Raw genomic sequence first — 13,448 nt, forward strand, 5'->3', positions numbered from 1 at the left:
TTGACCATTGCCGCAACACAAGGCATTAATTATTATGACTTCTGGCAGTTTATAGATTCTGAGATATGCCTTTCTAATACTGACTGACATCATTAGATAGACTCAAGAAAACTGAAGCTATTTTTAGATCAGAAAAAGAAGATCAAAGTTAGAAGAGATTAGTAATAATAGTGACGATAAGGAAAAACCTGTAAATATTATGCTCTAAAAACTATATCTACAAGTACTACAAAAGTAACATAGATGAGATTACTTTGACTCCAGAGAGACAGTGGTAATAGCAAAAAAAAAAAAAATATGTTTTCAAACAATCAGAGTGATCTTTAGGCATTTCCTCTTTTGCTCCTTTTTCTTATAAACTCAAAAGAGATTTCTGCCATTTTCTTTCACATTTGCATACCCATGTCTAGCTAGATGAACATCGCACTGAGCAAAAGACTTTCAAGCTCCTACAAAAGAAACAGGTACAAATCCAAAAAGAAAAGGACCAGTTACAAAGTGAACACAGCAGAGCTATCCTCGCTCGAAGCAAACTGGAGAGTCTGTGCCGGGAGCTGCAGAGACACAACAAGACACTGAAGGTATGTGTCACAAGAGCTATGTAACATACTTACTTGCATGCTGCATAGTCACAGACTTCTACTCATGAAAGAGCATAAGTTTTAGAATTAGAGAAACTTGACTTCAAATAATAGCCCTGCCACTTGCTCGCTTGCAACCTTCGATAAATTATTTTACCTCCCATAAGCTTATTTCCTCATCAATAAATGAGGATTATACCAATTTCACTGTGTGGTTGGGAAAAAATTAAATGAGGGTACATATGCAAGGTGCCCATATAGTACCTGACACAGAGCAGGCCCTAAGTAAAATGTGTGCTGTTCCCCTTAGCTTTTTCTTATATTGAGTTGTTACGTTTTATTTTTTAAGGTAGGCATTACTGCTACTCTTTAAAATGCAAACTTGTAAAAATGCAACATTTTTGGCATGATAATAAAATCTGCATGACATGAAATAAACTGACACAAAGCTAATTGCCACAGAAAAGCAAAACTGAGAGCCAAAATGTCAATAGTCAATTGAAAAAAAAAAAAGGAGCTATTTGAAAAAACACTGAAGCTCTTCAGACTTAAATTATTCAATCTAAAAATAATAGACTTCATTCAGTCTGCATGAGTTTCATTAATTACAGCATAAGCCTCTAGCAGTGTGGTTAATTTGATTACATATAGACACTAGCTCCATTCAATAAAGCAAGATGCAAGGCTCTTCAAGATAATACTCCGTGCGTCCACAATCCCCTTTCCAGCTGAAGATCCTAAAGCTTTTGACAAACAAGAATTAATTAGACACCAATATCCCTATGAGAGAGTTATTACTACACATGTTTAAAAGTAAATACTTAAAGAAATAGAGAGATTAAGATCATTGCTGAGTTTGTACAATGAAGCAAGATAAAAAAAAAATAGAAGAGGATAATGGCTCCTCATATTTCAAAATTGTTTTTTTGATATCTGGGAAATGAGAATCTAGTGTGATGAACTCTCTCAAATTATGAGTTGTAGGAGATGGGCTTCTGGCATCTCTTCAGTCACTAATCCAGGTACAACCAAAACCAAGATGAGGCGGGGGCCTGGGAATAGGAGAATCATGTTCAATTCAAGATATTTGTTCAAGTAATAGTGCTCTGTATTTACAGAAATCTCCTGGCTTTCAGGAGTATTATATAGTAAGAAGATAAATTAAAACAGATATAGTGGGAAGCTTTATCAACAAAGAGTTCTAAAGAGTGGAATGATATGGTTTGGTATGTTTGGGTAGCATTTGAAGACAGAATGATGGAAGTGGCAGAAGACACTGTAGGTATACCCACACACCCTCAATAATGGCCTCCAAATATGAAAAATGAAATTATTAAGTATCATGATTATGCCAAGACTTATGCTAAGTGCTTTATATATATATTATTTTATTTAATCTTCACAACAATCTTATGAAGGTTAATATCTCCATTTTACTGAACAAACTGAGTCTCAGCAATCCAAATCCGTTGTCCAAGGCCATACATATTTTAAATGTCAAAATTAGGATTCAAATTCAAAATATTTTCTGATTTCCCTTCTGATTTTTATCTTTTACCCAGGGATTATTTAGATGTGTTCATTTTTATAGCCTATCAAAGATGGTCTATCTTCATGAACATACTATACGCACTTGGAAAGAATGTCTGTTCAGATATTAAATGTAATGTTTCATAAGTAACAACTAGCTGTAGATCATTTATATCTTTACTGAATTTTTGTCTTGTTGTTCTACCAATTGCTGAGGGATGGAGGTTAAAAATCTCCTAGAATAATTGTGGAATTTTCTACTTCTTTTAATTATGTCAATTTTTGCTTCATGTATTTTGAAGCATTAACATAATGTATATACACAGTTACAGTTGTTATGTCTTCTTGATGGCTTGAATCTTTTATCACTATGAAATGTGATAAAATAATAATCAATAATAATTATCAATAATAATCTTTATCCGGATGTTTACATTATCTGATATCAATATAGTTACTCCAGTTTTCTTACCCTTTTTGCTGGCATGATAGATCTCTTTCAATCTGGATCTTTATATTTAAAGTGCATCTCTCATAGACAGCATGTAGTTGGAATTTGCTTCTTTTAATTCTTATAATATCTGCTATTTAATTAGAGTACTAGTCCATTAACATATAATGTAATTGTCATAGTGGCTGGATTTACATCTACAATTTTATTTATTATTTACTTACTATTTTTCACCTCTGTTTTCTGTTCTGTTATTTTCCTCCTTTCCTTCGGATTATGTGAATATATTTTAAATTCCATTTTAATTATCTCTTGGATTTTTAATTATACCTCTGTCCATTTTCAGTGGTTGCTCTATGATTACTATATACATTCTTAACTTTTCATAGTCTGCCATTTAATTAGAGTACTAGTACAATACTACCTGGAGTTAAAACTGTATCAGTTTATATAATATGTAGAAACATTTACTTCCCCCATCTTTAAAGCTATAATTGTTTTAAGTATTACATTTACATACATTTACAAAGCCCATGAGACAGCATTAGAATTTTTACATTAAATACTACATATATTTCTTCTAAAATTAAAAGAAAAACTGTATTTACCTAGATATTTACCTCTTTGATAATTTTTATTCCTTCTAATTCCATGTGTGTTAGAACTTTTAATATTGTCCCACAGGCCCTTGAGTCTCTCTCCGTGTTGTTCACCAATCTTTTTTCTCTTTTATCTTCAGATTAGATCATTTATATTGGTCTGTCTTCATAATCACTATTTCCTCTCTCATCTTTATTCTGCTCTAAGTCCACAGTGATAATTAAATTTCATATTTTTTAACTTTTCACTTCAGAATTTCCATTTAGTTCTTTCTTATAGATTATTTTTCTCTCCTGAGATTTCCTATTTTTTCATTTATTGAGATAATATTTTCCTTTATATCAATAAGCATACCTGTTTTTAAATTCTTGTCTGCTAATTCCACATCTGGGTTATTGTGAGAAAGGCCTACTCTGATTATCTCTTCTTTTGAGAATGGATCATATTTTCTTGGTTCTTCATATGTTAAGTCATTGTAGATTTTATCTTGGATGTTGTGGCTGTTATGTTGTAGAGAATATGGATTCTACTATACTCTGAAGAATGTTTGATTTTTTTAAAGCAGGTTATTAACTTTGTTAGAGTCAAACTGCGAACTGCCTCTCTTGGGCAGCAACTCAATCTCAGTTCATTTATTTTCCTTAGCCAGAAGGCTTTGGTTCTGACCTGTATATATGTAGTTCAAGGTCAGCGAAGATTTGGGGCAGAGTTTATTCACAGAATTTATGGCTCTCGCCCTGACTTTCTCTTTCATGGGAATCTCCCCTTACCTTTCAGTAGCTGTAGTTGACTAGAACTTTGTACTATTATTCTTCAAAGATGGTAGGTTTCCTTTGAGAGTTTTACCCATTCCATTCAGCTGCCGATTGCAGTCTCCCTTCAAGCTAAACGCTGTAAAAATGGGAAACTTACAATATACCATCCCCTTTTTTACAGGTGTCAACTTCCCTCCAGAATCTGCCCTATTTCATTTACTCTCCAGTGTCTTTAAGTAGTTGTTTTCTGCATTTTGTCCAGTGTTTATAATTATTATCTGCAGAAAGGTCAGCATGGTATAAGCTTCCTTGGTCATACTAGTGAAACAGCCTAAGTATATCTGAATTGAAAATCCATGTGCTAGAAGCTTGGGAAGAAATAGAAAAGGGATGTATAACAGACTCTTTCCACCACCATAAAATTTAACTTTTCCTATTTCTTATGAAAATTGATTCTTCAATGAGTCAAAAACAAACAAACAAAAAACCTCCACAAAACCTCACAATATAGGATAATTTAGAAAAAGGACAAGTGAAAGTCTGGAATATGGACTTATTTCAACAAAATACTACATATATTCAAAGCAATAAATCCAAGCCTCAAATTATGCTGAAAAAGAACTGCCTTGCAAGAGATGAGTGTTGCAGACAACATGAATTTAGTATAGGAATAAGTAGGATATGTTATCAGAATGTCACAGAATTTTAATGTAGAAAGGCCTATAAGAATCATCTAGTCCAAGCTACTCAAATGTCTATGCGTAAATTAATAATCCATTAATTCATTAAATAAACATTTACTGAACACCTATGAATCACTGCCAGACACAGCACCAGTTCTAAGATGTACAACGATGCTTGCAAAGTTTGTATTCTTAGGTATGTCAGAGTTTGTCCGTCAATCTTCTTTGCATTATTAATTTTCACTTTGAATAACATGCTTGATAAAGAAAAATTTATCTCACTGTCCAAATGATTGTATTTTCTTTATGAATTTACTCAAATTTCATAAGATTGTGCTAGATTTATTTTTCTCTCATTGAAAAACAACGCAATGTAAAATACAACATGCCATTTCGTGGGCCAAGAATGTGTATGACATGTATTGAATGCTATCATAACATCTATACCTTCTTTCTGTAGCCAGTTGCCAGTGATAAATTCAGAGTTGCTGGATAGCATGAGACTGTTCTTGCATTTACTCATTTATTTATGGGTGGAATAGTTATAAATGTAAATGGCATTCAGATTATGATCTATAATTCTTTGACTAGGAACTTGTTGACTTCTAAACTAATCAGGAGCAATGAAGAAACAATCACTATCATATGTATATTCAATTTCTCTTAACAAATGGTCATAATCATTTTTAATGTTTTTAATGAAATATGTATAATAAGAGTTAGCATACAAATTTCAGGGAAATAAGATCTATGATAGTTAATTTCTCCAGATTAAGAAGTACAGATATCTTACATAATATCCTTAAGATATTGTCACTCATGAAATGTTTATACCATAAATGAATTATGATTCTGATATCAGGAATCATATTAGAGTTAGAAATTATGTAAATATTATAGAGGAAAGAGGACACTTAATGATAAATTAAAATATTTCCAGAGCATATATTTTCAGCATCAGTTTTTATTCTGATCACATTATTCTACTATCATAATAAAGATTTGCACAATTACTTCTGTTTTAATTATTTCTTTTTTAAAATCCTATTACATAATTTGATTGCAGTAGGCAACTAAATGCAGTATAATTTTACTTGCCAACAATGAAGCAAGCTTTCATAATAACAATTAATGAGAACTGCAAGGAATCCTAAAATGTCTGTATCACTGTCAGCAGTGTCTCTATCTTTGGTATGATGTAGCAAGATTAAACCCTTTATTCTAAAAGAATGAAAGGAACAATTACAAAGCAAACAATTCTCAATATAGATATGGGAGAAATTTGGGTACATTATTAGTAGTTAGCAATGAAGGAGGGTTTTGATTTAGGAGAAAAAAGAACAGAAATGATATAAAAGTTAATTTCCAATTCTTGAATGTTAACAAAGCAGAAGAGGGGGAAATTAAATGTTTCATTTTAGAATTAAAGAAGATTTGAAACTTAATATTGCTTTCAGATTCAAAATTTACATTGAACGTTTCAATTACCCTATGTGACGCATGGGATGATTGTTCTTTAGAAAAAAAATATTCAGCATATTTTCTAAGATTTCCTTTTACATTCTTGAATTGCTATAATTGATCTCCAGCTATCTCAGTTTCTTTTTCAAGTTTTTCAACGAAAGTTTTTTTCTTACCAAGATAGTTTACATTGTGATCACTTATATTTACAAAACTTGGGTAATACATTTATGTGGTTAATATGCCATAATTTTTATAGGGGAATATAAGTTCTATTCTTCTTTCTGTACTAAACCAAAGGAACGCATGATCGGTCTTATCAATTAGTAAAGTGAGTGGCTTTTTTTTCCGGGCCACAGTCAAGAGATCAAAAACGGGTGATTGCATGTTTATTAGAAATCACTGTAGTTTATTCACTCAGCAGGAGACTGACCACCTTTAAGACAATTCTATTCGTCACTAGCTATCAACTTCAAGATTCCCACTGAACCTGCTCTGAAAATGATTGTGTGTTCACAACTGAAACCTTTGCTCATATGATTATTTGGGGGCTGAGTTTGAAGAACTAAGAAAAAATCCTATTTCCCCTACACACTAACCTCCTTTCATTGACCTAACCTCGAGTTCTATCAACTTGGGGTGCATGCAAACCAGCACAACAAAAGATTTTGCTTTTTATCCACAGGAGGAAACCCTTCAGAGGGCACGTGAAGAAGAAGAGAAAAGAAAGGAGATCACAAGTCATTTCCAGAGTACCCTGACAGATATCCAAGCCCAGATTGAGCAGCAGAGTGAGCGAAATATGAAGCTGTGTCAGGAGAACACAGAACTCGCAGAGAAACTGAAAAGCATCATTGATCAGTATGAGCTCAGAGAGGAGGTGAGAACCACATCAAACAACTTAGAAGCACTATATACAGATCCCGATCTGGGTTAGGAAGGTGCAGGACAAGGTTAATAAGAAAGTTATGGCCAGTCTTCTCAACTGATTAATATTTAGGTTTGAATTTCTTCTCTAGCCAAATAAAAACAGATGGTAATGTGAAATACCTGGCTAAAAGTCATATGGAATTTCTTCAGAACTGTAATCGCTGCAAAGCAAAGACAACAGAGTGGTAGGCTATGAGCACGGTTATCTTCAAAAACAGTATTTCTCAGCCTTTTTAATTTTCCACAGAGCTAAGAAATATCAAACACATTTCCTCCTAAGAATCACCATGTTATTAGGGGTATGTATTCTATATATCCAACAAGCCAGTACTAATATTAATAATGAAATAATTATTATTTATGCAGAGCTTAGTTTGTGCCATGTTCTAAGAACTATACATACAATGCCATTTAATTGTCAAAACAATCTTATGCACTAGTTAATGACATATTATCCATACTTTATAGATGAGAGCAGTATACAAGATTAAATCACTTTCCCATAGTCAAAAAGCCAAAGAGTTTTGCTTTCAATAGTTTACATTAAGAGGATAGGCTTCCAGTCAAGATGATGAAGTAGGTAAATGCTTTGCTCACCTACTCTCACCACTTCAGAATTACACTCAAACTGCAGAACAACCATCAATGAGAATCACCTGAAGTCCAGCTGAACAGAAGTTTTATAACAAAAGACATACAGAAAAAGCTACCTCAAAACTGATAGGAGGAGCAGAGACGTGGAACAGACTGGTCTCACACATCCATGTGTGGCAGTTAAAAATCAGGAGAGATGTCTCAACTGCAGAGGTCCCCCCTAAGGAGTGAACCCCTAGGGTTCCACTGCCAGAAAGAGAAGTTCCCACAACTTCTGGCTATGAAAACCAGCAGCGATTATGGCTGAGTAAAACAGGAGGCCCAACTGCTCCTCTTAAAGGGCCCACACAAAGACTTACTCACTGGTAGACTCACTCACGATGAGCTCCAATGCTAAAGCAGCAACGTGAAAAGCACCAGGAACATACAGGGAGGAAATGAATAGTCTGGCATCAGAGACAGGGCTGGAGGGCATCTTTCTCCCAGACAGAAGTGAAGGAAGAAGCCATTTTCCTTTGTTGACTCCTCCCCTCCAACCCCAGCAGATGCAGGTGGGCATCATATCTGAGTGTCCATCAACCTAGCTAACCCTTGTCACCCTGGCCTGGTGATTCCCTGAGACCCCATACCACCCAACTTGTGGGCCTACCCAAGCCACTTCCAATGGCTTTTGCACACAAACAGACTGTCTTGGCTCATGCTATGACTTTCCCAAAATCTCTCAAAGGTTTACAAATCCCAAACAAGAAACATCTGGCCTCAGCATGCCCCGTATCTCTTGCTAAGCATCCCCAAACCTGGCATTCGTGGCGGCTGGCCTCAGCTCAGAACTTAGCCTCCCCCAGGCACCTCCAAGCCTAGTATAAATGGCAACCACCTGCAGATTACTTTGTAGCTCATACCAAGTGGTCCTGGGCAGGGCACAGGCAGTGGTTAACATTGGCCTACAGCAGAGCCCCTCCCAAGAGGCCCAGAACCAATATACCTGGTGGCCAGCATCAGATCACACCGAGTACCACTCACACACCTCCAGAAATGACACACCCAAGGGGCAGACTGGGTAGGCACTAGAGCTCTGCCAAAGCAAATCCTGTTCCATAGGGTCAGCCCGTGCACAACAACTTCTCCACTGTCATCATAGACAGTGCTCACAACCAATCAACCTGAAAGTCAGTCCCTTCCATTGACATACAAACAGTAAGCAAGGCTCAGCTACAATAGGAAGGCAAATACAACCCACACAGGGACACACCTGGAACACATGGCTCAGGTGACTAGGGAGACTGTGCTGCTAGACCCCACAGGACACGTACTATATAAGGCCACTCTGCTAAGACAAGAAGACATAGCAGCTCTACCTAGTACAAAGGAATAAAACCAGGGAAGCATAGAAACAAAATGGGGAGACAAAGAAACATGTCCCAAATAAAAGAACAAAACAGAGCTCCAGAAAAAGAACTAAACAAAATGGAGACAAAAAATCTACGAGATTCAGAGTTCAGAGCACTAGTTAAAAAAATGTTCAATGATCTCCGTGAGAACTTTAAACAAGATAGAAAACATAAAAATGGTGATAGAAAACATAAAAAAGAACCAGTCAGAAATGAAAAATACAATAACAAATAAAGACTACATTAGAAGAAATCAACAGCAGATTAATGAAGCGGAGGAATCAGTGATTTGAAAGATAAGGTAGCAGAAAACACCCAACCAGAACAACAAAAAGGAAAAAAGAATTTTTAAAAAAATGAGGAGCATTTAAGAGGCCTCTAGGACAACATCAAGTGTGCAACATTTACATCACAGGGGTACCAGAAAGAGAAGACAGAGAGCAATGAATTGATGAAAAGTAAGGACCTACAACCAAGATTACTCCATTCAGCAAAGCTATTATTTAGAATCAAAGGACAGATAAAAAGCTTACCAGATGAGAAAAAGCTAAAAGAGTCCATCACCACCAAACCAGTATCAGAACAAATGTTAGAAGGACTTCTTTAAGAAAAAAAAAAAAAAGATAAAAAAATATAAAAATAAAATGGCAATAAGTATGTATCTATCAACAATTACTTTAAATATAAGTGGATTAAATGATCCTATCAAAAGACATGGGTGGCTGAATGGATAAAAAAAAATAAGCCCCTTACATATACTGCCTACAAGAGACTCACTTTAGATCGAAAGACATACAGAGACTGAAAGTAGAGATGAAAAAAGATATTTCATACAAATGGAAATGAAATAAACAGCTGGGGTAGAAATGCTTATAACAGACAAAATAAACTTTAAAACAAAAGTTATAACAAGAGACAAAGAAGGACCCAGTAATTCCACTTCTGGGTTTTAATCCAAAGATATCCACTTCAAGGGGACATGTGCATCCATATGTTGGTTACTGCATTGTTCACAGTGGCCAGGCTATGGGGGTGGCCTGAGTGTCCATGGGTGGTTGGGTAGATGAGGAAGAGATGGTACATATCTACGGTGGGATGTTGCTTAGCCATGAAGGAAGATGAGATCTTGCCAGAACAAAATACTGAACAGACAAAACAGAAAAAATAAAGTTTGCATTGGGGGACTATAAGGATTTTTCATTTCCGAAATTATATTTTAATATTTAACATATTTTTAAGACTCCAGATGTCTCTTCAGGATTTTGATTTATCGTATTTCTTTCCCCATCACACCGAAATTTTAAATGTTTTAAAATGTGACATAATGTAGTCAAAGTGATACTACTGGCAACAGGCTAAGATTTTATCAGGAAAACAACAGAGCCAATAGCACATAGTAACAGCACTTAGGTTAATCAAGAAACTCCTCAGAATAAACCAAAATGCCATGCTACCATTTTATCTTGTCACAAAGATCAACCCTGCTCCAAAGTGGAGGTTTGGGCAACAGCAAAAGGGAAGGAGCTAAAAATAAATGTCCATACCCTTCAGAAAGACCTCAAACAGATATGGCCTGGTACACTGGTTGCATATTCCCGGGACTGGTTCTAGGTAAGGCCCAGGGGTAGAATTCTACATGTCCTCTTGTTGATGGAATCTTCTAATGACCAAGAAGCTGTCTACACTGAGGTAGAATTGGAAGCTTCTCTTCACCGAGCTAGTTGGGAGGTCAAAAGGTCAGAGGCACACAGTAGCACATTTGCATATCAATTCGTCTGTGAACCCTGGCCTTGTCTTGCTCAGCAGAGCAATAGAATTGAAGTCAGAGGGCTCCTTAATCCCTGACCCAGGGCCACATGCTGGTACCCCAGAGCTTCCTCACAAGCCTTGAGGCAAGAATGTAGAGGAGAATTCACCATGATAAGTTATATTAATGTTGTGCTTAAAAGTGGTTTTATATTCATAGAAAGAGCCAAAATACCTAGTGATACTGCTGTAGCCCCTGTGATATATATCACTGCCTGTGCTGCTTAGCATAATAACTAGGCTCATATCTAATAGTTACCAGGTTCAGAAAATAATGTTGAAACCTTTGGAGTTATAATTGCTGAATTCCCGCACCTCTACCTTTTGCTAAGATGCAGGGGACTTTACCAGTTTATGGCTTTTGTACAAAGCCATAAGTGATGTCAGTGCATGTATTTCCTCATCTTTTTAAATCTTAAAACCTGGAGAATGTGTATTTATGTGAATATTGCTTTTTTTATCTTATCTTTTTCAGCACCAATAAAAAGTCAACCTTGAAATGTGCACTTTATTTTTTTCCCTTAGCATCTGGACAAAATCTTTAAACACAGAGAACTGCAGCAGAAGCTGGTGGATGCAAAACTTGAGCAGGCACAAGAAATGATGAAAGAAGCAGAGGAACGACACAAACGCGAAAAGGAATATGTACTTATCGTTTGCACCAATGTGCTTGTCTGGTCTGCCTTCGGGTCAGAGAACCCATGAGACAGTTGTTTTTGAGAATGGTCACAGAGCCCTAGACTGATGGAGAAAGAGCCTGAGCCTCCCCGGAGACTAAATTAGCTAGCCCAGTAGGATGCACTGTACCTAAATTACTTTCTACATAAAATAATCATGCATCCATTCAACAAATGTTTCTCAACTGCCTATCATATGCTAAGCACCATCTTAGGTGCTGGAGTATGGCAGTAAGCAAGACAGAGAAGGCCATGACCCATCATGGAGACTAGTCTAACGGGGCAGAGACAGGCAATTAACAAGCAAACAAACAAGGATGGGTAATGTCAGATAATAGTAAGTGCTACTAGGGAAATAAGGAGAAATCAAGAAGGGTCAGAAGGAGGGGACCTACTGTAGACTGGGTGACCAGGAAGGCCTCCCACAGGGGAGATGCTTGAGCTGAGCCCTGCCTGGTGAGGAGTCAGGGAGGTCTCTAGCAGCAGTGTCTGCAACAGTGACAAAGGCTCTGAGGCTGGAACTAGCTTGGCGTCCTCCAGAAATAGGAAAAAGTCAGGGTAGCAAGAGCATGTTGACCCAGTAGAAGAAAGTTTCTAAATGAAGTTGGAGAAGTAAACAGAAGCCAAACTGTATAGCTCTGTAAACTTGGAACGTAGTTTGGATTTTATTCTAAATATAATAGGAAAGGCCTGAGTAGTTTTAGCCATAGAAGTCTTGGCATCTGTAAAAGATGAATTTAGCTCCTACTAGGTAGAAAATGAACTAAAAGGGGATAAGCGAGCAAGAAGACAGGAGGCCACTGCAGCAATCTGGACGTGCTATGATGATGGCTTGGATTAGGGAGGTGGCAGTGGTAAAGGAAAGCTGGACATGGATAAAAGTTATGTTTTCAGCGTTAAACCAGCAAACAATGCTGTGGACCGAAGATGGTTGGCAGCAAAGAAAGGGAGGAGTCAAGAATGACTCCTGAGTTTTTGGTCTAAGGCACTGTGTGGTGTCTTTTACCAACATCTCATTAACCCCAAATACTCCAAGACAGCTGTAGGAGCATTCTTACAGGTGAGAAGATCAAAGAAGATGTGCGACTTGTTTAATTAAGATCACACACTGCTAAGTGATCGAGATGTGTTGCACACCCAAGTGTATCTGTCCCCAAGCCCAAGCTATGTGAAACACACTCAAGAGGTGTGTTTCAGAGGCCAGAGTGGAAGCATGTTTTTATTGCTGGAAAGAGTGCTTTAAGACACAGGCAAAAGACCAATCATTGCAATTTGGTCATTTAACAATTGATCATGAGCTTTGCCTTTACCTAAAATCAGACCAGAATCACTTCAATTTGTTAGAATAATAACTTAAAAATAACTTTGGTTTTCAAATGTAGCCACAAAAGAATGAATTTTGGAGAACATAACCTAGCAGATATTGAATAATTTCAAATCAGAAGCCCATGTGCTCTTAATAAAAAGATTAATTTATTAAACTCATCTACAACCTAGCTCTCAAAGAAATAAAATATTTAATTATTATTTCTACCCAAGAAGATAGATACTCCACTGTTGGTGTAATTACCCTATTGGGTAAAATATGCTTCCCACAGGATATCAGTACCTTTGATATACAAGACATGACAGGGAAAAACTAGGCAAAGTTTAATGTGAGGGAGACTCGAAGGCAGATGTGGGGTGACCCAGCAAGAAACTAGCGTGCTGCCTATTTTTCTATCTTGGTTTTGCAAAACAGAGCAGATTTGAGTCAAAGAAAGGAAGCCCCCTCAGTTCTTCAAAGCTGGCCACCTACCTGGTTTGTAGCTCTGAAGCTTCTTTCGGAACATGTTGAAATAGCAAGTCAGAGCTGGGGGTGTTTCTCCACCCCAAGGAGAACAGGCAGCCACCTGCCTCCTGTTGGGGACCACCTATCACAGGAGGGCTCCTCAGCCCGCTTAGGGAAGCAGGGAGCATGGGCATGGCCACCACACTGCTCAGATGGCC

The 13,448-nt window shown here is 36.8% G+C and overlaps 1 protein-coding gene across 1 annotated transcript in view; it reads left to right on the forward strand.

Moving 5' to 3' along the window:
* The window catches only part of TXLNB (taxilin beta), a 43,338-nt gene that overhangs the window by 15,841 nt on the left and 14,049 nt on the right, over nucleotides 1–13,448 (forward strand). Inside the window, exons 3-5 of the mRNA XM_011356230.1 lie at nucleotides 411–581; nucleotides 6,747–6,941; nucleotides 11,308–11,427. Coding sequence (XP_011354532.1) covers nucleotides 411–581; nucleotides 6,747–6,941; nucleotides 11,308–11,427 — 486 coding nt within the window. The remainder of the gene's footprint in view (nucleotides 1–410; nucleotides 582–6,746; nucleotides 6,942–11,307; nucleotides 11,428–13,448) is intronic.

Source organism: Pteropus vampyrus, unplaced genomic scaffold, assembly GCF_000151845.1.
Source record: "Pteropus vampyrus isolate Shadow unplaced genomic scaffold, Pvam_2.0 Scaffold24, whole genome shotgun sequence".
Classification (NCBI taxonomy): Eukaryota; Metazoa; Chordata; class Mammalia; order Chiroptera; family Pteropodidae; genus Pteropus; species Pteropus vampyrus.